Below are 23782 nucleotides of genomic sequence, written 5' to 3' on the forward strand. Positions count from 1 at the left end.
CCTACCTACCTACCAATGTACATAATGTGTGTGAGTTCCCTGACGCATCGTCTTTGCCGCCTATTCATTCTTCGCAAACAAAAAGCCAGGTTCCAAATCCTCATCGGATCTTCCAAGACCGTCAGACATCCAGTCATCGACTTCTCATCAGGAAACTCGATGTCCCAAAAAGTACGAGCAGGGCGGACGGGCAGCGGCCTCTCAGCCACTCAGCCTACACCATGAACCGCCGTGCAGCTGCAGACTGCAGTCCATCTTCTCGGGACCTATTATTGGGCATCAACCACGCCTGACAAATCGACATTCCTGTCCAATTTGCCGTCACCTCAATATCGACGCTCACGCCCAGGGAGGTATGCTCATACCTCCCAGGTGTCATGTGTCCGCGATGCACAATGTCTTGCAGGCAAACGAGACCTCGAGAGTCGAGGGCTGCATCGACAACATGGTCAACCCAGTTCCCAGGGTTGTGGTGAAAGAACCGGGGCTGTTTGCGTCCGAGTCTGGAAAATGGCTCCATTTTCTTGCAGCACATTGTCTCCTTTCTGATTTCGAGGCTATTTCTCCTACTCTCGTCGGTTGCAACATCCAAAAGGAGTTCGCAACAATGGCAAATTCATATCCGCCATGGCAGGATAAAGGCAGAATCATCGAAGCCCCCCAGCACCTACACCAACCTCGTCGGTAATCCTTTGACCAGAATTGCATCCTCTTTATTGCCATTTGTGAGGCATGTTCTCTTCTCCTACGCTAGTATTTCGGTCATCGGTTCCGCGACTAGGTCAGTAAACCACCTTCCTTGCCATTTATCGCTGCGTTCGAGATGATGGTCAGGCTCCTTTACATATTCAGAGGTACTTCCCGGCTTATATCTCGTTTTGATCCGCCCAACGAGCTCACTTCAGCCCAATTACGGAAACCAACGCCTTGCGCTGGTACAAAATAATGTGTTACATTATCATGAGATTTTACAAATGCTGGGCGAACAAGGCCACGACAGAACACCGGTACTCATATTTGAATCGCTGCGCCAACCCCAGATATGCTGCATGCGTCGCTCCAGGGGCTCTTGGCATTCTGAAAGAGACGTACGATGTTCCCTGCCCTTCATGTACCTACGGGTTCTTCCAGACGCGAGCCCAACCGAAAAAGACTGAATGGAGTTCCGGTTCCGCCGAGGATAGCCCAATGTCACGAGCCGCCGCCCGGGAATACGCCAAATCGTTGATCGAATTCCTCATCATGGCTTTCACTTCGGCGGACGGGATCCCGGCACCGGGCCAAGATCAACGAGCTTTCCGCGTGTGCAAGATGGAGATGGCCTGCCGCTTCGACAAGGACCATTTCGAAAACGGGCCCAACTGCGAGGCGATCCATTGCGAAGAGCAAAAAGACCTTTTTGGCGACATCAAAACCAACACTTGGACAGAGATGCACAACATCAGCGCAGCCATGCGCCGAGCCGTCTCCCGTGGGTACCTATTCCCTTACAGAGGCTACTGGCCTTGCCGAGGGCCGTTGTACGATCCGCATCTAATGGCACACGGTGTTGGATACGTGGTGCCCGTCACCGACATGAATACCGAGAGGCCTCAGAACGAAGGCCCCTCCGACACATCACAAGAGTCCTACGAAAGCTGCGTTCGGCGTCACCTTGCCCAGCCAGCCATCCCATCCATGACCACAGCCCCGAGAAATCCAAAGGACGCCCAACCCAAACCAACCCCGGTTATTCCTTTCCTGCGACCAGACTGGAATGACCAAGCGGGATTCGAATCGATTTGGAGAAACGTTTTCCGCAATCAAATCGTGGCCTTGCAGGGAGAGGCCATATGGAAAGAAATATTCCTTCAATGTGCCCAACTGCAGGAGCCCAACAAGACCTTCAACCGTCACGATGCGGACGAAGCTCTTAGCCTCCGTAAAGATCTTTGCCAACTGGCGGCAAGGTTGATATCCGTAGACTCGGGTCTGCCTCCTGCGCGAGCCATAGCTGTTGCGGCAGTTATGACGCCCCTCTTGGACCCGAATCCCTCCCCCATTGCAACAATCGACGTCGAGATTACTGGCCTATTGCAGAAACTTTTTCAAGCCAGAAAGGCTTCAGAACAAGAACGGTACAGATTTGCGGGCGACATGATCGCCTTTGACGACTCCTGGAGGTACACCAAATACCACCTCAAGCGCAACCGGGAAATCACACTGAATGACGAGCATACCCGAGAAGTCGCCATTGAGAACGCGAGCATTCCGCTGACCGAGCCCGAGATCGATAGGCTCCGCGCGGCCGGCTCGTACGATATCGACTGCGTGGTCTGCGACGAAGAAATGGGCGACCCGCAGGACTCGCACGCCGCCGTGCGCCTCAAATGCGACGCCCACCACTCTATAGGTAAGAACTGCTGGATGCGGTTCAATCGTCGCAAGAAAGGTCAATACACAAACGGCATACGGTGCCACTCATGCGCGGACAAGATTATAGGGACCTGGGATGTGCCGATCAACCTGGAGTTGTTGGATGCATACGACATAGGGACCTCTACTCCGTTGGGTCTGACGCTACCAGGAGATCTCCTTGAGTGACTATGTGTAATTTATAGTGTCTGGAATTTTCTGAGCCGACAGGCTTCCTGATGGCGTTGCTTTCAACTGTGCTTGGTCGATGGAGTTGGAAAACGGGGTCGTAGCCTTGGATGGGACTGGCCACTAGGTGGTGATACAGTGATACTAGATGGTTTCTCTGACTGTTAGACTGATTTTGTTCTTTTTTTGATTCATCCACTCTTGGCTTTTCATTCTGTTTATCATAGAAAAACACTGCAAATTTATAAGTCACAAATCGTGTGGCGTAGTTTCACAGAGCCTCATTATCAAGCTTCTTTGGATCCTCCGCCATTATGATTTGTGAAGGCAGGCCTCCGATAGTGATGCTGTGGGTGGACCAATACCATGACAATCACCTGGGCGTAGCCTATCACCTGAAAATAACAGAAGAGAGAGACCATGACTTGGGATGGCACGACTTCACCCCTTTGGCTCGACGCAATCACCGCATCATTCGAGCAAGAACGGCACCACACCCTTGAGCTTTTGAGTCACGTCAAGCTCCGGCGCCCTCGCTTCTCGAAACTCTTTCTGCGAAATACGTCAACCTTTGAGGCATTTCATGAATAGGAACTCGCCATTCAAATTTTGTCAGCAAGTTTAAGTAGCCCGAGTTTCTTCTGATTGATATAGGGAGCCGGTTCCGCGATTACGCCGGATGGGGCAATCCGCAATCATAGACGCTCGTTGTCGCAGTGTCCCCCTTGCCTGACCAGGGTTTGCAAAGAAATATTGCCCCGGAGCCCGAGGGGGACAATGCTAAATGGCATATAATTTGACAAGAAGCTCATCCTTCTCCATGTTCGTTCCCTTTGCACACACTCTCCCCCCTTTCTCTCTCTCTCTCTCTCTCAAAAAAGACCAGACTGTTTCGTTTTTCTTCCTCAATCCAAGCTTCCAAAGTCTCTTCCAACTTGTCATCGAGATCTGATTTTCCCTCCAACCATGTACGTTTCCACCCCACGACGGCGTCGCGCGGGGCCCCCAATACCGATCCGCGTCCGCCGACACGCCAACAGCCCCATCTTCGCCGGCCGGAGCCCCGTCCCGTGGTCCCCCGCACAGCCAACCCCACCCTCAGGACGATCAGCCGACTTCCAACCGTTCCCTGTCAGCCCCGAGTCGACAACAACAACAGACAGCGACGGAGATCTCTCGCCTTCTTGTTTTACGCCCCCGGTGCAGACTCCGTGGCTGGCGAGTACATTTTCAGAGCACGGTAGGGCCGGGACCGGGGACGGCAGCAGACGAGAGAGCGTAGAGAGTCGGACCGGGGGCGTGCCAGAGACGCCTATGAGTACCCCGGTGGACGGGCCCCTGCCTGTGGGTATCGAGATGACGATGAGGATGGACAGACCGGATGGGGTTGATGCCGTTGCGCCGTCGAAGTTCGCGGGGTTGCCTCGTTCGCCGCGGCGGAGGAGTGGCGGCGGACGTCGAGGGCTTCGGAGGATGCCGAAGCTTGAGGGTAGGATCCTTGGACTCAGGCTGTCCGATGATGAGAGGTTTGACGAGGGAGAGACGCTTGGGGGAGTGATTAAGATCGTGGACGAGGCCGAGGCTTCGGGCGTTGTGAAGGCGGCCTCCCTCGAGAAGGGCGATGATAGGGGATGCGATAAAGTGATCGAAGGGGAATCCGAGGCTAAGGACGTTTGGCAGTTGAAAACCGAATCTGATGAGAGAGAGAGAGAGGTTACTGGCATGGAGGAGTGTAGATGTCAAAAAAGGGGAGGCTTTGTGGAGCCGAGTCCGTGGAGGAAGTGTCCTTGGGTTACTTTGATGCTGCTACTATTCGAGTTGTTTATCTCGACCTGAAAAGAGGTCTCTCAAAGCGGTGTTTGTTTCATTCATTTGGCATTGCGGCAAGTTTGAGAGGGATTTGAGTTTGACATGGGAGTTGCGGGAAGTGTCAGTGAGACCTAGGTACACGACTAAATCAAGCAACCGAACAATCCACAATTCTTGTCTTCAGTTCCCGTTAATACCTTACCCAACACTCTTTCTTATTAGGTACTTATTTGCCTTCTATTGTACGCGCTATTATTGATGTCTCTCTATCCCGGATACCCGTCTTTTATCATTACGTCACTGAGGAACTTTGAAGGGAATGAGGCAGGCAAAGGTAGCTCCTTCCTCGAGAAGCTTCAACCGTCCCAAGGAAAGAGCCAGGCAGCACCAGGCACAACCCCCCTTCACCCCCTTCCCAACCACAGAGAAACGACCATACTTGTAATCCAGGAAGGAAAGTACTGCCAGCAGACAGTCGGTATATGAGTGCGTGGCTCAATCGGCTGATTTAGGAGCACAAAAACATACCCGTGCAAGCAGGAGCTCTGCACACCTGGCGGGCGCTCTAGTTCGAATCCCCCTGCAGGAATAGAGCGTTGAACAGTTGTTCGTTTTTTGTCCTTCTGTTTTGTTTTTGGTATCGGGTTATGTAATCGGTAGAGATGATGATGCTTTTGAAGGACTACTTCAACTTTTTGGTGTGGCCAATACCTACCCCTGACTATGAACATATGGAAGCCCTGAACTACACCCTCGAGATGCCGCTTCCCGGAGGGCACAGCAAGCCCCAAACTCCCAACTTCCGAACCGTGCGAATGCCTTCCGGTCGAAACGTCTGGCTGCGTACTCGCCAAGACGGCTAAGGGAAGCAGGATGCATATCGAGTCGTGAAGGTACGGAAAGGGCGATGCCAGCGCCATCTTACCAGCGGCACACAGGAACATCCGCCTATAAGAACTCTCTCCTTCTCTCTCTTTTCTCTTCCTTTCTTTCTCACACACACATACTCTCTCTCTATCTCTCTCACTCTGTCCCTGTTCCTCTCTCACACATCGTCTCTGGACTGAGAATCGACTCTCTAGTCTACCCGATCGCCCCTGAGCTCCGCCACATAATCAACATAACACCTCTAGCATAACATCCATTGCCCACTCATCTCCCATCACCACCATGGCCGAACCTCTCACCAGTAAACACTCCTGCATTGGAGGCACGCCCGCCGAGCTTCTTGATCGCCTCGCCGTGTCGGAGCTCTGCAAGGGCTGGCCAGTCTATCGCGATGCCGGCGAGTGGGACAAGTTCCGATCCCTTTTCACCAAAGATGCCTACGTCTGGACCAGTGCGTTGCCCATCGCCCCCTCCATTTTCTTCTTGGACGAAGAGCCCTCCAAAACCCCAAAGACTAATATGTCAATGATTTACAGCCTGGAGCGGCGCCCAGACCATCGGTCAATTCATCGCCATCTCCCTCATTGGCCAACTGGAGAAGGGCGCCTTCATCATGCATCGCGAGTGCGGCACCCTCGTCGAGCTGAACCCGGAGACCAACCGCGCCGTCGGCACAATGAAAGCCACCATCACCCAGCGCTTCAAGGGTCAAGGCGGCTGCGAATACGACGTCGATTGCGACTGCCGCTTCATCTTCTTCTGTGAGAAGAAAAGCGGCGGTGAACGGAGCGACTGGAGAGCGGCTTTCGTCAAGCTCGTCTACGAAAAGGACAAGGTCGTCCCCGTGGACGGGACATCCGTGCCCATCTTCAAAGATGAGGTGTTGGCCAAGTTTCCAACGGGATACAAGTACCTCGGCGCCGCGCAGAGTAATTTGGGGTACGAGATCGATACCAAGCTTGTTACGGGAAAGAACCGAGAGTCTTGCGAGAAGATGTACAAAAGCATGGGACGCTGGTTGGCGGGAGAGCAGGGGACGATTGGCCTGTTTGACTGAACTGTTCGTAGCTGTTGGAGTGCACTAGTAGATTGGCTTTGTTTTGTCTTCAACGAGCTCTCCCAAGTTCCTATTTGAAGCATCCAATTGTCGTTGATGGCTGGGAGGTAAGAATGCCATCCTATTAAAAGAGCCAGATGAATTGCTATGTTGTGGATTATGCAAATAAGTACTGGCGAGGAGCACAAATGTAGGTATGCGTGGATCATGCATAAAAACAAAGGTTGCTCAACTCCGACATGAGGAAATCCCGGGCAGTAGTGCAAGACATCGGGGTTCTGTTCGGAGACTTCGTTTGTGATGGAGACATTTGACTAAGACAGCCACTGTTTCAAATCACTCCATGTTCTAAATCTCGGGTGGGTGAGCGAACAAGATGCTGCTGCTGCACTGCAGCGCATCTGACGCGGCTTCCCGAGTGTTTGTGTGTGTGGAATGTCTGACTGTGTGCAGATGTCTGTACTTGATCTGCCACTCCCGTCCATCGGAGTGCATCGGAGTGCTCTCCATTCTCACATGCATGTCAACGACCTGTGTCTGTCTATTCATAAACAGATCGTCTCCGAGAACAAAAACCGGCGAGTGCCGATCCGGCATTGGGCAGCGGTCGAGCCCACGAGATGATGGGGACGCGAAAGACGGGACGACAGGTCAATGCAGGCAGCGAGCGTCCGTTCCCCTGCGTCAGCCAGTGCGCCGGTTCGTCCAATGATTAGTGATGGTTGGACGTGCAGGCAGGCATTGGCCCTGAAGGCAAGTGACTGTTGGGTGAGTGAGACTGGACCTGAAGAGTGAGGGCGAAACTGGGAGCGAGAGTGAGAGATGATCTTCAGGCCCTTTCTGAACCCCCCTTCCAGCGTAAGTGGAGGCGGCCCCAGCGGTGCAACTTCCAAGGTTCCAAGGTTCCAAGCTTGAACTGCAGCCCCGGAAAACAAACTTGGACAGGCACCACAGGCGAAGAAGGGGCACGACGGGCTCCCCGTTCGAGTCACGTGATACCTCAGAAGCCCCCTGTTTCCACAGACCTGTACACACATTCGCGGTGTACCCACTGTTCGCTGTATCCGTACAGCGTCCAGTGTCCAGCATCCACGCCCCTGGCAGGCCTCTCCTTAATTTCGTGACGTGCCAATACGACCGCCGTCATTGTTTTCCCTCCACCGGCTACGGGGTACACACCCCCCCTGTTTTACTCTTCCCCCCATTCACATCCACAGCCCCCCCGAGTCCCGATAATAAAGTCGTCTTTATCCCACACCCCGTTGTTGACCTCCCTCCCTTTTGGACCTCTTCACTCTTTCAACTTTGTCCAGTCATTCGTTTTGGGCTCACGAAGGCAACACCACCACCAACTCAGTACACTCTTTTTTATTATTTTACCTTATTGTGTAGTCACAGCTAGACGGACTCCGAACAAACGAACAAACAGTCTCGAACCCCCTCGTCCGACTATTTAAATTCACTCCTCGGACCTGTTTTCCCGTCGATTCAAACGAAATCCCTAGACGAAGCGAATTCCTTCACATTTTCGACCGTTCAGACAAAGTTGTTTCTCTCTCTCTCTTCTAATTTCATCCAACACCATCAAAATGAAGGCTTCTCTCTCCCTCGCCGCCCTGACGGCGCTCGCTGCCACCGCCGAGGCCCAGAACTGGTTGGGCTTCAACTCGGGAGCCACCAAGGCCGACCGCTCCGCCAAGTTCAAGGCCGATTTCGAAGCCGAGTTCAAGACGGCCCAGAACCTTGAGGGCGCCCCCGGCGACTTCAACGCCGTCCGCCTCTACACCAACATCCAGGCCTACTCCACCGACGACCCCATCGAGGCCTTCGAGGCCGCTATCGAGACCAAGACGTACATCCTGCTCGGCGTCTGGACCTCGGGCACCGACAACATCGACAAGGAGATCAACGCCCTGAAGAAGGCCGTCACCAAGTACGGAACCAAGCTGACGGACCTCATCATCGGCGCGTCCATCGGCTCCGAGGACCTGTACCGCAACTCGGTCACGGGCGTCAAGAACAAGTCGGGCGTCGGTGCGGACCCCAAGACCCTTGTCGGCTTCATCGACGACTTCAAGTCGGCCTTCAAGGACACCCCTCTGTCCAAGGTCTCCATCGGCCACGTCGACACCTGGGACGTCTGGGGAAACACCACCAACAAGCCCGTCCTCGACGCCATTGACTGGGTCGGTGTCGATGAGTACCCCTACTACGAGAACGACAAGGGCAACGACATCAAGAACGCCGGCAAGCTCTTCGACAAGGCCTACGAGGCCACCATCGCCACGGCCGGCGGCAAGCCCGTCTGGGTCACGGAGACTGGCTGGCCCGTCACCGGCGAGACGTGGGACGAGGCCGTCCCCAGCAAGGAGAACGCCAAGAAGTACTGGGACGAGATCGGCTGCCGTCAGCTCTTCAACAAGGTGCCCACCTTCTGGTACAACCTCCGCGACTCTAACCCCGACAACTCGATGAAGTTTGCCATTACCAAGGACCTGTCCACCACCCCCCTGTTCAACCTCACCTGCCCCACCACCTTTGACACTCCCACCGGCACCTCGTCGTCCTCGGCCACCGGCACCGCGACCGCTAAGCCCAGCGCCAGCTCCGGCTCCAACAGCACCGGCGGTTCCGGCTCCGGCTCCGGCTCTGGCTCTGGCTCCAGCAGCGGCTCTGGCAGCGGTGCTAACGCCACCGTCTCCACTGGCGCTCCCTCTGCCACTTCCGGCTCTGGCTCTAGCTCTGGCTCTGGCTCCGGTGCCGATGCCAGCAGCACGCCCTCCAGCGTTGCCTCTGGTGCCTCCAACCTCCAGTTCTTCACGACAGGCGCCCTGGCCGTTGTTGCCGGCGCTTTCGCTCTCCTCTACTAAGCGAAGAAGGAGAGTGGCGTGCACACTTTTGGGTGAAATTTCTAGCGCATTGGCAAAGGTGTCTTTGATTCCCGCTCCGGACATGTGGCTTTTTTTCCGGCATCATAATCATGGAAAGATTTGAGGATAGACTGAAGGAGAAAAGAAGAGGCGATTACAAAACTATACACACTCATTCAAACCAACCACCGATCGATGACCTATTGCTATGTATCCCAACCTTGCGAGTGTTTGTGTGTGTGTGAGTGTGTGAGTGTGATTGCGGCTCCCACCAAGCCCATCGCGTCATTGTAATTCCTGACTACTTGTGTCCTAACAGGCCTGACTCGGTGAGGACCTGTGGGTCGCGTTCACGTTCACGACTATGTTTTGCGTTCCAATCGGGCAAGCCAAGTGTTAAGCCTACCTTGAGCCCAAGTCCGCGCCGCTCCTCCTCCTCCTCCTCTCAATCCACACCCCCAGAAACGCCCGGAAATGAGGTGGTGCTGATCACCCCACCGGACGAGGATGCGCTAGGCGGTACGAGGCACTGGAGTCTGGACCACCACCACCACCACTGGGCAGGCCCGGGTTCCCTCCTGGGTTCGTATTTCTCGCCCTGACCAGTGACCACCGACCAAGGGGCGTGAGTGAATGTTCCCAGGAGCAGGGTGCCACATTTCCAGGCGCAGTGGCGAGCTAAATTTAGAGGGTTGTCGAATTTCGTGCCCTTACGGGGAGGGCCACCTCCAAATGGGAAGAAGTATTGGACTTGCAAGATGAGGAACGTCCCGGCTCGGTTCATTGCCGCGCCGATGCACGCCCGCTACTAGGCGTATGTAGGTTCGGTTCTCGAATACGAGGGAATAGTCGACGGAAGAGAGAGGGCACAGAGAGAGAGAGAGAGAGAGAGAGAAAGAGAGAAATGGGGAAACGGGAGGTGGGCCGGCCGCCTTAGAACGTACTCTGTACAGTATGAGGCGTGCGCGATTACGTATGTTATGCGAAAACTGTCTCTCCTCGGCGACTCTGTATCCGAACAGGTAATGTCAACAAACGCCCCCAGGCACGCGGCGAATCAGGTCCTCGCGGTACCTGGAGCTAGAGCCAGAGCTGGAGCTAGAACCACAGAGACTCGGCAACAGAAAAGCCGCCCGGTGAAGGGCGGCGGGTGAGCGGCGCGGGAGGGAGGGGGGAGGAGAGGGAGAGGAGAGGAGAGGAGAGAAACTTGGCAATAGGCTCAGGTCTAGGCTTTGTTGCTGCATATGCATATGCCAGATTGGAGATGGAGATGGGGGGGGGGGGGACATGGGATAAAGCTGGGTCAGAGAGAACAGAGAAGGAAACTTGGCTCTCTCGCTTAGGGGATGAGCATTTGAACGGGGCAGGATGTTTTCCTTTTTTCCCTGTTTCTTCTTCTTCTTCTTCTTCTTCTTTATTTTTTTGTTCTTTTTATGGACAGTGGCAGTGCGCGCGTTCCCTGGCGGTGATCATTGAATTGACATTTGGCTTTTGTTGTAGTGGGGTTAGGGGTTGCCCCCATCCTCCGCCCCCCTTTAAGCCGTTGTCGACGAGTACCAAAAATGGTCCCAATGTTTCTCTTTTGGGGGGTAATTGGTCTTTGGCAAGTAAGTGTAACCCTTTTTTGGCGATCTGGGGATGACGTTTTCTTTTCGTCTTTGGAGAAAAAACATGCATCATCCCAGGGAACGTTATCTCTTGAGTTGATAGGGAGACGAATCTTTTGTAGACACAACCGGTCGGACTACCCCCCATCAAAGGGCCTTCTTTCAACGGAGGGCCTTCTCGGGCGCGCCCCCTACCACGTTTCTAGTTGCGCCCGCCGACCGGTCGATGCTTGGCGCCGTTTGTCTCAGCCGCGAAATGGTTTACGGTCCTCCCAACCGGGTCTACTTCAGCGGAAACCTTACGAGACGTCATAGACAAGAGGACCGATGTCTTAGCTTTGTGCGGCTCCGGGGTGGGTTGAGACTCGGGTGGGATGATAAGAAGGAGAGCCTGAAATCGGTAGCAAGTTTCAAACCCGTCGAAACCTGATTGACTAGGCCCCCTCTTGAGCAAACTTTGGAATGCGATATTCTCCAAAGCTGCACTTTCTCTCTCTCTCTCTCTCTCTCTTTCTCTTATGGAATTGCCGGTTGTCAACCTCCATAATCACACTGCACGTCTCCCCCTTTCGGGCAAAAACCCACTTCGTCGACAGCGGTGGTGGATCTCTCACTACTCCCCCGTCCGGCGTCCCCCATAGCCCTAAGCTCCATGTTGCCCACACACACACGCCGCCCAGCTCGCCATGAGAAGATATGAGATGTCTCCGGGCCTCCACTAGCATCCGCATTCGATTCCGAGGATCACGATCCAGAATCACTTCACGGAAGGGTGGCCGAGTTGGTTATGGCGCCAGGTTAAGGTCAGCTTAACATCTGTTTCCTGGTGGGGCAACCCGCGCGAGTTCGAGTCTCGTCCCTTTCATTTTTGCATGTTTTGGGACTCGCGCGCAATTCAAGTCCTGGACGTCGAGTAGTGAAATGACGGCTTATTTTTCTGGCTGGTCAACCACGTACTTTAACAGTCATTAGTACCTGCCTGGCCTGGAGGAAAACCTTGGTGACAGGGCCGTTGCAGGGTTTCCCTAGCTAACCTAACGACGCGAGGTTAAAACCACGTCTTGCCAGGTAAGCTTCGTACACATTGAAGCAACGCTTACCTATCTTGTATCTGGTAAAGACGTTAATGAATGGTACATACTGGACTTCCAAGTATGAAACTACATTTGGTTGTTCGAATGCCAAGAAGTTTTTGTCTTGACATCAACGCGACTATGCTTGAAGACATTCAAGATTGTAGGTACACTGTTGGCACTTCGCGGGGGGGGGGTTTCAAACCAACGTCAACGCACGCTGGTGCCTACGATTAGCCCTGTGACCTGTTATATTACAAGAGCAATGTACGGAGACACTGGAAGGTTTACAGACATGCTGGACGAGATACCGCACGACAGGACTCTGTCCGGATGTTTCTCGCGGAGCTGTCGACTTCGTGGCCTGGGAATCTTTGTGTCACGATGCTTCCGAATGCAAAAAAATCGTCTCAATTATACTACAGGATCAATCGTCGTGTACACGATGCTTGTGCTGCTTGATACCCAAACCCAAGATCTGCAGACATGCGGACGGACGTGAAGCGAATGATGACTCACGGGGAAACACGGCAGCCTGAAAGCGTCAAGGGTTCGTCGGAAGCTCTACTCTTGCCCAGTGTCGTTCGGCCGGCCGGGCATCCATCTCATAGCTTCCATTAAAGACGGGCGGTGTCTTCACCTCTGTGGCTCGAGGCGGGGCCCAATTCTCTGGCAGGCCGTTGTTGTAGTAGACCGGCCCCATTGGCGGTTCCTGGTACATTCCAGGCCAGCGATGGGCCTCCTGCTGTGCCTGCTGAGCCTGTAGGGCCTTCTTGTTGCTTCGTATCTTGAGTAGGAGATACACTATGGCCGCAACGAGGAGGGCGCCCGCGCCCGCACCCGCGCCGATACCTGCCTTGGCCGTGGTCGACAGGCCAGGGTCCTTCTCAGCCTCTCCCTGGGTTAGTGCCGCCGTAGGTACGGGCTCCGCAGAAGTCCGACTTTGACCTCCCGCTGTCAGAGGTGTCGACGGGATGGTGCCTGTCGGAGTCGGGCCCGCTGACGCTGTTGTTGCTACATCCGACGTTGTGGAGGAAGGGATTGACGTCGAAGTCGAGCTTTTGGAGGACGTTTGAAGGATGACGAGAAATCGGCTTGATTCCCGATTTCAGGTTGCCCAGACCTGTGGTTCGGCTGGGAGGACGTCGAATCGGCCGACGCCGCTGTTACAGCAGTTGGGGGCGTGATCGCAGCAATACGAAGTGTCGATGCCGGTCACGTTGGAGCAGGAGACGAGGTCCGTCCCTCCGGTATCCGCGCCTGCGGAACGTCTCGGGTCAGTATATTGTATGGTTTTCTCACCAACAACGCCATCTGACTCTTGGACTCTGATCGTCTTTAGGATACTTACTCATGCAGTAGTGAGCACACAATGGCGAGTTCCAGCTCTCATCCGAGCAAGATCCTCTGACCGTGTTCCCGTTGGGCCCTCGACACAGCTTGTTGGACAAACAGGCCGATCCGAGACCGCCATGGCAACACGGGCTGTCGTCGGCATCGGGATCGCAGGGAAAGTCGTCCAGCACGGCGTTCCCATTTGGAAAATAACACTTGCCGACGACTGAGGTGATTTGCAGCAGGCAAAAGAATAGAAGAGAAAAAGAACAGTCCATCGTCAAAGCGCTCGCCGACAACCTAAATTTATCGCCGGTGAGGCAGAGCGTTCATGACAGATCTAGCACGAAGAGAAGGAGGATTGGCATGAAAGGAAAGGAAGGTCGCACATCGCTCACACGGGTCGGGAGAGGTTCCGCGATACGACCTCCCTTTTTGCCTCTTCGGCCAGAGGGGCATAGTCAGTCGACAGAGAACAACGACATGTCTTGTCTGTTGGTGATTTTCGTTTCGGTGACGGCCACACTTGCTTGCATTGTCCTTTTGTCGCGCGTCTAAGTTGCATCTGCCACCGCATCATTGGCCGGTTGGTTCCAGAGTCTTGGGTCGGTTCTAAGAATGGCAAACTGCTCCGGGCGGTTAAACCAGCAACCAACTGCAGAGAAAAAAGAGGCACGTGAAACGACCCCTGTCGTGATGCCTGCATGACGGTTGGCTGCTGTGTTTGTGTGTTTGCCCTCGTACCTCTGTGGCTGCACTGCAGGTCCTCTCCTCCCCTCTCACTCACTCTCTCAATCTCTTACTCTTGCTATTCATCATCCAATTCTCTGGCTACATATCATCGGGCTTCACTCCTCGTCTCATCCGGCCTCGACAGCCAAAGCACCATGTTGACCATGTTGCCGTCGGCGATATCCAGCAGGTCTGCCGTCGCAGTGCTGGTCAGCTTCGTGCTGGTCGTGCTGCTGATCAATTCAGTGTGGCTGTACGGCCCTCAGACAAACATATTCCATCAACCACCATCCGCGGATCATGCGGACCTGCCGTCGCCGCAATCGCTCTTGGAGAAACCCTTCCCGGCCAAGATATGGCAGAGCTGGAAGGACGACTCGCAAGACCCGACCGATCGCACCGTCGGCTTCCCCCATCAGTGGAGGGTCGTCAACCCCGGGTGGCGCTACGAGCGCATCACCGACGCCAACATTGACGCCTACGTCCGCGACAACTTCGACGCGACCATCGCGGACCTCTTCGCGAACATGCAGGACCACATCCTCAAGGCCGACTTCCTGCGCTATCTCATCCTGCTCCGCGAGGGCGGCGTGTGGGCCGACATCGACGTCTACCCGCACCAGCCCGTGTCGAAGTGGATTCCCGAGGGGTACCTCGACTCGGTCAACCTGGTCATCGGCATCGAGAACGACCACCACAAGAAGCCCATCTGGAAGGGGTCCCCGTACTCGGTCCAGCTCTGCCAGTACACCGTCCTGGCGAAGCCCGGTCACCCCGTGATCCAGATGCTGGTCAACCAGGTGACGCGCGACCTGCAGACGCTGCTTGGTTCCAAGCCCCAGGGCGCCCCCACCACCTTTGAGGACGTCATGACCACCACGGGTCCCTTCGCTTTCACCAAGGCCCTGATGGACTACTTCACGCAGTCACGGGCGAGGAGCACACGGGCGACGAGCTGGAATCGCTCGCGGCCCCGCGCAAGATTGGGGATGTGCTGGTGTTGCCGATAGAGAGCTTTGGGTGGCTGGCGCATGAGCACACCCACAAGAAGGGAGACCCGAGCATCCTCGTAGAACATTTGTTCATAGGCTCGTGGCGACAGGGACATCCGGGATGAGAATTGCTTGTCGGGGGTGGACTTTTGGCCGGAGAATCGATGGAAAGAAGACGTCCATCACAGAGTCACGCTCACTGTCCTTTAGACAATTAATCACTCACCATTAGACGACAATGAAAATTTACATAAACTTATCTTGCTATCGAGATCATCGTCTTGTTTTTAAAGACCTTTCTCTCCTAATTTCGTCGACACCGGCGGCAACCCCTAGGGATGACAATAACTAAGACGCCCTTTAGTTTGGACTATAAGCTGCCAGGATGGTCATTCATCGCTACTCAACTCCTAGTCGTTTCCATGGGCCAAGAGGATCATAGTGTCACTCGATCCCGCAACGTCGCGTTGGCTGACATCTCTTGTTCTTTTTCAATCTATTTAGACATGCTGAGAGCTAGATTGACCATCTTTTCGTCCGTCCAGCAACTATGGATCTCAGATTTACGATGGAATCTCTCATTTGAAGGATTTGTACAATTCACCTTCGAGGAAGGCAAAAGCCCTCGGTGAAATGGAATTGCTCAAATTTGAAGGGCATCCGTTGCCTAATTTCATGCCTCTAACGAGTAAATTCAAAACCAAATGTACCTAAATTAAAGTCGTAGCACAGTTATAGGTGTCAAAATTCCAGAGGTGATGACGGCTATAAGGGCATGGGTGTAGTGGATGGAAGGTTTGAGGGTATCACGGTCGCCGGCCAGAGAACAAGGCTGACAACCCCTGAGACAGTACCAATGCACTTGCTACGCACCTTGCAGAGTCTCACATACATGTACGGATTCTGTATTGGAGAAATTGGGCAGAGAAAGGGTGCGCGAACATTGTGTCTTTTCCTTCTATGTCAACATACTCACGCTGGATTGCTGCTACGGGAACGATATAAGGGGTCTTTAACTCTATACACTTGTGGAGTAATTTCCCCACCTTTGCCACCAGACTTCTGAGGATATGGAGAATATCACGCAGTTTATTATCGTTCTGCTGCATGCCTCGTGCGCAGCGTGACGGCGGACCATTGCCCTTCGTCCGAGTTCTTATTTAAAACATGTGGTTGTTTGCTTGATGATGAGATTTTACCCTGTGGTACAAGCCCTTGTTGAACTAGGGCATCGAGATCTGTGCATGTAAGCATGGACGGTTGGTGTCCCATCAGTCTCAGCATCACTAACACGGGGCTGGTAACGGATTTTGATCACAGGCAAAGCGATTGAATCCATGAAAGAACTCGAAACTGACAAAGACCGAGGGAACATAGCACACAGCATTCCAGGATGCAGCGAGAAGACCGGAAGTTGTCCAGATTCATCACTTTGCAGTGGTACTGCGGCAAGTTCTCTTGTAGAAAGCCGGAGTAAATCATTTAATACTCACATCAATTGATTTGTACACTGGTATTGATTGATCTATGTACGAGTGCTTCCCCTGACTAAAGGAGCAAGGCTTCATGTCATCAAGTCATATGTGTGGTCAACACTCCATGTAAATATTTGCAAAGGAAAAGAAACTGCGGGCAGCGCTTATGACGGGCATCCGCTGGCAGGGAAGTTGCAGCTGCCGCCCTTGCCGCCGCCGGTGATCTTGGTGTTCTCAAAGGTGACGTCGGAGCAGCTTCCCTCGCCGCAGAGGATGTAGTAGTTGTAGCCATGCTCGGTGGCGGTGCCGGCGACGTCGATGAAGCGGATGCCCGAGATCTTGACGCCGTTGGTGGGCTCGCCGGTCGGGCCGCCGTTGAGGTAGTCCTGCTGGACGTCGATGCCGTAGGTGTCGATGTCCGTGAGGGTGATGTTCTGGTACGTGACGTTGCTGACCTCGCCGGTGGTGCCGGAGTTGGACTTGATGCGGCAGCCGTTGGAGCTCTTGACGATCTCCGAGTTGGAAAAGACGACGCCGTCGACCGTGTTGTCGCTCTTGCCGCCGATGGACCCGATGCTCAGGCCGTGGCCTCCGTAGCAGTAGAGGTTGTTGACGGTGATGTTGGTCCCGCTGGTGACGGCGACGCAGTCGTCCTGGTTGTGGACCCTGATGTTCTCCAAGAGGACGTTGCTGCTCGAGGAGATGTCGAAGCCGTCACTGTTGTGGGCGGCGGCCTTGCTTCCGCTCTGGGCGTTGGGCTCGTCGCCGGCAGAGTTGTCTAGGTTGATACCGGAGACTGTGAGTCCCTGGTTGCCGGTCATGGAGAAGCAGTGGACGGGCCAGTTCTTGATGTTCAGGTTGGTAATCTTGGCGTTGGTGGTCTTCTTCACAACGACAAAGTGGTTGGGCCTAGTTGCGAGAGTCAGAAGCAGCATCCACCCGACGTTCCTGCTTGAGAGGGGATTGACTTACTTGTCACCACCGCCGTTGGATCCCAGGCCGTCCCAGTACGCGGCGCCGTTGCCCTCGATCACATGGCCAGGGGCACCGGTGACGGTAATGTCAGTTCCGGAGATAATGATAGGGTCGAATTTCTTGTCAACAGTGGTGGCAAAGGTCTATGCAGCAAGTCAATACACAGTCCCAAAAGCCACCCCAAGTCGGATGAACTCACTGTCGTGCCGTCGAACGTGACGGTGGCCCCGTTCTGGAGCTTCTGGAGATCGATGGGGCTGTTCGCGGGTGCAGCGATGTTTGAGAGCGTAATATCAGTACAGGTCGCGACCGCGTTGGCAATGTCGGCGTAATCCGTAACAGTGCAGCCGTTCCCAGTCTAGAATGAAACATGGGTCAGTCTTAAAAGCCTTTTCTTGGCAGATCCGATGGGGACCACCGGGGGGGGGGGGGGGACCGGCTCACGGCGTTCGAGATGGTAGGGGCCGCCGTTACCAGAACGGCTGGCAGCAGAGCCGCAACAACAGGGGCGAAAATCTTGGCCATCTTGGCGTGGGGTAAAGGAGCGGGAAAAGAGAACGACGTTGGTGAATCGAAACGAGTGGTGAGCGGTGTTGAGAAGCAGAGACTGGCTGGGGAACAGAACGCCAAGAGCGGGATGCCAAGGGAAAGTATTATATATCTTTCAGGTCCAAGACGCAGCAATGTAACAGACAGAGAGGTTGACCCTCGATGATTGGAGGACCTATGGGGACCCTCCTCCGTCCGAACGGTTCAATATGGCTCTTTGGGAACAACCGGCATCGATCAACGACTTCGGTGAGTGGGTATTTGCATGCCTTGTCCAGACAGGACCCATTCGCAGCCGGCGGGAATGGTCGATATTTCCCAAATCATCCAACATCACAGGGCAAGGTTCTGTTAGTGTCGTCAGTTTGAGCACTCGTTCTCAGAAGAGGAAAGAGTTTGCGGGGTTGAAGGACCTGCGGCCTTCAAATGACACCGTTTCATGTGAATCAAAGAACATGTTCCGTGACCACTCGCGGGCGTTGAACTCGGAGTTGATTTGCGGAGGAATTATTACCTTCGGCCCATGGCGGGACACCCCTTATTTCTCCTTGTCTCCACCGACTAATCTCTTTGAGTCAGGGGGCGCGTGCAGTCGAGAGAGAGAGGGCGAGTCCGGAGACGCAGGGTCACACCCCCAAAAGATTCCACGAATCCACAATCAACATGACACTCGCTACGAGCCGTTTGTGCCGAACTCTCTTCATCGGAAAATCATGTTTGGAGAGCTTGAAGATGCTTTTGAAATCCCACTGACCATGGTGTCCGGCCAAAAAGTTATATCTACAGTGGTGAAGTTTGTCGTCCAAAGAAGTTTGCGCTTAACTATGGAAGTTCGACACACGTGGGGTGGTTGGAAGCGTTCGGGACGTTCCACGTCCGAAAACCTTGGCCGTCGATTGGCTAGGGGGAGCATTGACTTTGTACTTGGACACGCGCATCACCTCATCTTCGTCTGGTCACTCCTTGTTTCGTTTCGTCGGGAAGTCAAACGATCTGTTCTTCCGCCCGATGGACGAGACGCGGAGGCCAATCTCGTCTTTCTGTCTTGCCCGCGATGGTGCCTGGCTGATGATGTGTAGCCGTAAAGATCGGTTTACGATGCTTTTGATAGCGGGACAGCGGCAATACTAGCAGGGAAAGTCGAGTTTCGTACTCGCTCCAATCTCCCCCTGTTTTTCTACAGTAATTTTGACAGACCCTGGCGTACCTCTGATTTCGATGATACAGAACCATAGACTGCAGAAGGAAAGATTTTACGACCGTGAAGCAGAATTGCTTCAGGTTGATGCAAGACAACAGCTTCTGGTAGACGAAGTTGGGCTTAAAGTTCAAGCTATGGGCACGAGTTCCGCAGAAATATTACTCTTAATGAAACAGAAACATTGATTGATAATACACATGAAAACACTACCAAAGTCAAACCCTGCCAGAAGATCTTTCGACGCTACCCTGAATCTCAATGCCGTCTTCCGTATTTCACGTTAGACCCATTGCTTTTGTTATGTCGCTCACAAGACACTCGGCCAGAGCACATCAGCAACTGGCCTTACCCTGGGAGCTTTATATCACAATCCTGCTTCCTCCCCCTTCCCTCGCACCAGACCTTCTGCCGCTCCATGGCCTGCTTTTATTACTCACCCCCCCCCCCCCCCCCCCCCCAACGCGTGACAGTGTTTCGCAGCGGCAGACCGTCCCCACCAACCCTGGAGTGGGTTTCTTGCGGGCTTTGCTGGCTATCGCAGAAGATTGGGGCATGATCGCCTTCTTGATGACAATAACTTATCAACAGCAAGGATGCATCGTTCGATGTGGCAGATGACAAAACGAGCTTTGAGGTATCTCAACTTGAAACTTTCATGCTTAATGCTCAGACAAGGAACTGACAAACAGGTCAGATGGCACACTAGTTGATTTCAATTCCAACCTTGCCCTGGTGGTTTCCGGACTCCAAGTACTCGTATGCCTCTTTCAGTTCGGTCAGCTGGAAGACTTTAGAATCGATCACAGGACGCAGCGTGTCCAAGTTGGCCTCGATAGCCCTGCACATGTCCTCCATCTGCAGTCGACTACCAACCCAAACACCCCGGACCGTAACAAGGCTCAGCCAAGAGTCTAGAAATGTCGGCATCTCCTGTCCTTTGGCCTCTCCGCCAGCAGAGCCAGTGGTGACGATGGTCCCATCAAGTCTCACACTGGCGAGACTTTGGCTCAGAGTCGTGGGGCCGGCTATCTCAACAACGAGGTCAACGCCCACCCCTCCGGTTAACCTCTTGGCCTCCAGGCCCCAGTCAGCTGTCTCGCGATAGTTGATGATGTGATCGGCGCCAAGCTTCTCCAGAAGCTTCGCCTTTACAGACGAGCTTGTGGTTGCAATAACCCTGGCCCCGACCGCCTTGGCGAACTGAACGGCGAAGATGCTCACTCCGCCGGTGCCCTGTGTGAGCACCCACTGCCCTGCCGATACTTTCTTTCCCGACAACCCGAAGAGTGCGTTCCATGCAGTGACCCCGGCACAGCTTAACGAAGCGGCTTCGACGAAGGTCAATGCCGTGGGCATCGCCACGAGTCCTTGTTCGTTGAAGGCGCCAACGGTGCGGAAAGTACCGTCGATGCCGCCGCCAAGCCCACTTTTGGCGATTTGATCGGTCACGAGCCCTCCGAGATATACCTGGCTCAAGATAGTTATGACCTTGTCGCCCGGCTTGAATCGTGTGACGTGTTTCCCAACGGCCAGGACGGTGCCGGCTCCGTCAGACCCGGGTACGACGTTGGGCTTGACGTCCCAGGGATATTTACCGCGAGGAATAGTGACGTCGCGAAACTTGATGAATGGGGTCAATCGAATGTCACTTCTTGAAGAGAGACAAACTCACATTGAGGGTCGCTCCTTGCACTAAGATTCCTACAATATCAGCCAAGGAACTTCCAACAGTGCAAGGAGGGGGACCAACACTTCACTAATACTTGACTATCGCCAAGTTCAGGCAGCTCCTGTTCGGAGAACTTCAGGGATTCGAGTCCTTCTTGTCCAGTGACATTCCACTGTTTGGAGCACCTGGGAACGGACAGAGCCATGATGGAGAGACAAGAGACACTTGAGTTGATGTTCATGATTGACGCAATGACTGCTCTTCGATTGAATTTATATACGGAGGTATGAGATTTACTTACGACTTTTTATACTCAACACACCGCTGCGTACGATTTTTCCACGGCGAACAAGCCGAGTGAGGCATTGCAAGCAGTCTCGAACGTCTGACAGAAGCAGTTAATTGACTGATGCGTAAGCGCCAACATCAATGGGCGCCACGGCTCACATGATTACGTTTGCAACACCTGTTCATAACGTTATACCAAACGTCATTGTCCAGGCTGACGATGATACAATAACAGGAAACTGTTGCTGAGTTTTTATTCGTGATTACCAATTTGACTCAGGAGCTACTACAGCATTCTCGCGTTTCGTGCGATCCTTCTCACCCCAAACGCATCGTAACTCCGCCAGTGATGGTCTGCTGCGATACACCGTAGCGACCCGTCTGGAGGCTCCAATTCAGGTTGCCAGTGCAATTCAGCCTGCAGGCATCGATGTATATCTTGAGGTCCGAAACCAAGGCCTCATCGTCTGCGAACTTGAGCAACAACAGCGCCGCCGCACTGTCAAATTCTTTGATGGATTTCTCGATGATTTCGATGACCATGGAAACCGCTGCGGCAAGAGACCCAACATTGTTGTAGAGCAACGGGACGATGCTCTCGACGCTCTGCTGGTCCTTTGGCAGACTGTCAGCAAACTTTCATGGGTAAGGCTGATGCCAGCTTAACTCACGATTTCTTTCTTGAGCGAAAGCAAATCATTGACGCTGATGAACTTCGGTCAGCACAATTCCCATGAGGGCACTGTGTTTACAAATGGCAACTTACACGCAGACGAGGATGTTGGTTTGGTCCCAAATGACTTTCATGTGCACGTCTCTGAGGATATCGACCGGTAGAGATACTCCGTAGGCAGCCCTGCCTGTGTCAAATTTGTGTTCTCAAACATCGAAATTCCTCACATACTCGTTAAGAATCGTGCAGACGTTGACGGCGCCAGTTCCCATCCTGGTGGCGAGGTATTCCTCCGTCGTTGGGAGCTCGGAACTCAAGCGACGCTGCTGCTCCACCTCGGAAGTTTCCATGAAGAACTCGATTTCTCTGAAGAGAAGCTCTCTGTGCTCTACGAGTTCGGTCTACGGTTCAGCTGTGTCCTGGTCTTGTAGAAATGTCAAGTCTTACCGAGGTCGTAAGCCTCGCACACTGCGTCGCCGATGATTTTGAAGAAAGCGATGATCTCGTTGGCTGGAGTGTTATGCTGTCTCGCATCGCCAGAGAGACCGAGGCAGCGATGGACGTATTCAATGGTTTCCTGGCGGTACAGCTTGGCGGCTTCCATGTCGTCAGCTAGGCGCCCGACCTCTGTGTCGATCTCTGTTGAACAGTCAGTCAAAGCTCATGCAACAACCGGTTACACAACGTACCATCATCCCAAAGGAAGAGCTTGAAGATTTGCCTCCAGTATCAGCCAGACGTCCTGCGGTGGGAGTCCACGAGTGTACTTACCCAGAGCACCACGCACGATATCATGTCTCCGCATTTCAAGCCGGCTCCGGGATACCACAATGATGTGAAAAGTCCGACATCGATCTTGCCTGCTGCTTTCCGCTTCTTGACACACGTAGTGAGGCTTGACACCCGTCAGTTGAGCGATTCATAGACACCGAGATGGGATGGAAAGAAAAGAGCTGTGCGGTACTTATCGATGCGTCCTGGGGCAAGAGCTCGGAGTCCCTCTAGGTTGGGGTTGACGTTCGTTGGCCAGTGCTTGAACAAGAGCCTGAGATCTGGCAGATGGAGCCCTTGACCCTTGAGCTGGTGAAGGAGGTCTCGGCGTACGTCGACACATGCCATTGTGGAAGTTTTGAGAGGGTAAAAGATGGGGGAAAATCCTAGAAAAGAACTACTGATGGTATAAAGTAAGAGAGGGTTGTATATTTTGATTTAGAGAAGCCCACACAGTATTAGAATAACGTCGACGACTGACCTTTTATAATAAATTCAATCTGCCATTTATGCCATAAGCCCGATGTTCTATGACCATGTCCAAGAGGGCTGTAGACAATGAAACGATACGAATGAGAATGCCAATTTGGAGCCCAGTATGGAGCACTCAACGGCCGGGAAGTCTCGGACACCACGGCTGAACATCATAGGTTTGTCAAAAGCCTCAAAATGACAAGTCTGGTTCTCACCGCCGATCTAAACTCATTCAAACGCCGCCACTGAGAACTTGATACGATGCCCCCTCATTGACAGCAAACCTGTGACAGGGGACGGGGAAGCTCCAACTCAAGCAAAGATAACCTCTGCACGTGTGCTAAGCGTGCCTTTGTCGATTCATCGTGTTTGATGCTATTGAATACATCGTGTTATCAGATACTTGACCCTGGCTCACTCGCCGTTGGTTACTTGGTTTGCCTAAGCCGCCCTCCACCCCCCTTTCCCCCTGGCCCAACGAGTCCCAGAGGGCCGGTTCAACTTCTTGGCACATTTGCTGGCCGTCGTTGTTCCAAACAATCCGAAATTGTTTGCTCCGATTCCCAGAGATCCGGTAAGTTTGCTCGTCCATTGGACTGTTTACTGCTTCCCCACGCCCTCCTGTCGACATGTCCTTTCAGCAAGACTTGGCATTCTCGTACGTCACATGTCATCCATCGTCAGCATTCCCACATGAAGTTTGCTCACACGCAGTTGGTCCGGCTCCCCCGGTTCACGGGCTTTGTTGGTGGGAAAGCTGT

The 23782-nt window shown here is 53.6% G+C and overlaps 11 protein-coding genes across 11 annotated transcripts; 6 read left to right on the forward strand and 5 right to left on the reverse strand.

Annotated features, from left to right (window-relative positions):
* The first annotated feature begins 17 nt into the window (after positions 1-17).
* CDEST_00092 (uncharacterized protein) lies at positions 18-2858 on the forward strand. Its single transcript, XM_062916251.1, has one exon. The coding sequence runs from the start codon at positions 946-948 to the stop codon at positions 2581-2583; it is 1638 nt and encodes a 545-aa protein (XP_062772302.1). The 5' UTR covers positions 18-945; the 3' UTR covers positions 2584-2858.
* Positions 2859-3549: 691 nt separating this feature from the next.
* On the forward strand, positions 3550-4419 carry CDEST_00093 (uncharacterized protein; the record flags this gene model as incomplete). The annotated part of the gene is made up of 1 exon (XM_062916252.1): positions 3550-4419. One exon carries the CDS (start codon positions 3550-3552, stop codon positions 4417-4419), a length of 870 nt encoding a protein of 289 aa, XP_062772303.1.
* A 377-nt stretch (positions 4420-4796) lies between these two features.
* CDEST_00094 (uncharacterized protein) lies at positions 4797-5336 on the reverse strand (the record flags this gene model as incomplete). The annotated part of the gene is made up of 1 exon (XM_062916253.1): positions 4797-5336. The coding sequence occupies one exon, from the start codon at positions 5334-5336 to the stop codon at positions 4797-4799; it is 540 nt and encodes a 179-aa protein (XP_062772304.1).
* A 226-nt stretch (positions 5337-5562) lies between these two features.
* On the forward strand, positions 5563-6337 carry CDEST_00095 (Putative NTF2-like domain superfamily, SnoaL-like domain-containing protein; the record flags this gene model as incomplete). The annotated part of the gene is made up of 2 exons (XM_062916254.1): positions 5563-5731; positions 5817-6337. 2 exons carry the CDS (start codon positions 5563-5565, stop codon positions 6335-6337), a joined length of 690 nt encoding a protein of 229 aa, XP_062772305.1.
* A 1269-nt stretch (positions 6338-7606) lies between these two features.
* On the forward strand, positions 7607-9407 carry CDEST_00096 (Putative glycoside hydrolase family 17, glycoside hydrolase superfamily). The gene has a single exon (XM_062916255.1). The coding sequence runs from the start codon at positions 7927-7929 to the stop codon at positions 9205-9207; it is 1281 nt and encodes a 426-aa protein (XP_062772306.1). The 5' UTR covers positions 7607-7926; the 3' UTR covers positions 9208-9407.
* Positions 9408-10647: 1240 nt separating this feature from the next.
* Positions 10648-11185, forward strand: CDEST_00097 (uncharacterized protein). Its single transcript, XM_062916256.1, has one exon. It carries the CDS (start codon positions 10770-10772, stop codon positions 11127-11129), a length of 360 nt encoding a protein of 119 aa, XP_062772307.1. The 5' UTR covers positions 10648-10769; the 3' UTR covers positions 11130-11185.
* A 1246-nt stretch (positions 11186-12431) lies between these two features.
* On the reverse strand, positions 12432-13242 carry CDEST_00098 (uncharacterized protein; the record flags this gene model as incomplete). The annotated part of the gene is made up of 3 exons (XM_062916257.1): positions 12432-12886; positions 13058-13147; positions 13239-13242. The coding sequence occupies 3 exons, from the start codon at positions 13240-13242 to the stop codon at positions 12432-12434; spliced, it is 549 nt and encodes a 182-aa protein (XP_062772308.1).
* Positions 13243-14109: 867 nt separating this feature from the next.
* CDEST_00099 (Putative glycosyltransferase, DXD sugar-binding, nucleotide-diphospho-sugar transferase) lies at positions 14110-14964 on the forward strand (the record flags this gene model as incomplete). Its single annotated transcript, XM_062916258.1, has 1 exon — positions 14110-14964. The coding sequence occupies one exon, from the start codon at positions 14110-14112 to the stop codon at positions 14962-14964; it is 855 nt and encodes a 284-aa protein (XP_062772309.1).
* Positions 14965-16442: 1478 nt separating this feature from the next.
* CDEST_00100 (Putative glycoside hydrolase, family 28, pectin lyase/virulence factor) lies at positions 16443-18016 on the reverse strand. Its single transcript, XM_062916259.1, has 4 exons — positions 17841-18016; positions 17596-17754; positions 17394-17539; positions 16443-17330 (listed from the first exon to the last, which is right to left on the reverse strand). Exons 1-4 carry the CDS (start codon positions 17919-17921, stop codon positions 16586-16588), a joined length of 1131 nt encoding a protein of 376 aa, XP_062772310.1. The 5' UTR covers positions 17922-18016; the 3' UTR covers positions 16443-16585.
* Positions 18017-19848: 1832 nt separating this feature from the next.
* Positions 19849-21020, reverse strand: CDEST_00101 (Putative GroES-like superfamily, alcohol dehydrogenase-like, NAD(P)-binding domain superfamily; the record flags this gene model as incomplete). The annotated part of the gene is made up of 3 exons (XM_062916260.1): positions 19849-20766; positions 20819-20838; positions 20897-21020. The coding sequence occupies 3 exons, from the start codon at positions 21018-21020 to the stop codon at positions 19849-19851; spliced, it is 1062 nt and encodes a 353-aa protein (XP_062772311.1).
* A 401-nt stretch (positions 21021-21421) lies between these two features.
* Positions 21422-22581, reverse strand: CDEST_00102 (Putative isoprenoid synthase domain superfamily; the record flags this gene model as incomplete). Its single annotated transcript, XM_062916261.1, has 6 exons — positions 21422-21718; positions 21775-21808; positions 21870-21959; positions 22008-22164; positions 22224-22415; positions 22548-22581. 6 exons carry the CDS (start codon positions 22579-22581, stop codon positions 21422-21424), a joined length of 804 nt encoding a protein of 267 aa, XP_062772312.1.
* Between the last annotated feature and the right edge of the window lie 1201 nt (positions 22582-23782).

Source organism: Colletotrichum destructivum, chromosome 1 (assembly GCF_034447905.1).
Source record: "Colletotrichum destructivum chromosome 1, complete sequence".
Taxonomy (NCBI): Eukaryota; Fungi; Ascomycota; class Sordariomycetes; order Glomerellales; family Glomerellaceae; genus Colletotrichum; species Colletotrichum destructivum.

Coding starts and splice junctions, on each gene's coding strand:
- CDEST_00096 (XM_062916255.1), top strand. CDS start 7,927: ATGAAGGCTTCTCTCTCCCTCGCCGCCCTGACGGCGCTCGCTGCCACC.
- CDEST_00092 (XM_062916251.1), top strand. CDS start 946: ATGTGTTACATTATCATGAGATTTTACAAATGCTGGGCGAACAAGGCC.
- CDEST_00097 (XM_062916256.1), top strand. CDS start 10,770: ATGGTCCCAATGTTTCTCTTTTGGGGGGTAATTGGTCTTTGGCAAGTA.
- CDEST_00100 (XM_062916259.1), bottom strand. CDS start 17,921: ATGGCCAAGATTTTCGCCCCTGTTGTTGCGGCTCTGCTGCCAGCCGTT. Junction 17,540..17,595: donor TCACGTTCGACGGCACGACA/GTGAGTTCATCC, acceptor CTTGCTGCATAG/ACCTTTGCCACCACTGTTGA. Junction 17,331..17,393: donor TCCAACGGCGGTGGTGACAA/GTAAGTCAATCC, acceptor TCTCGCAACTAG/GCCCAACCACTTTGTCGTTG.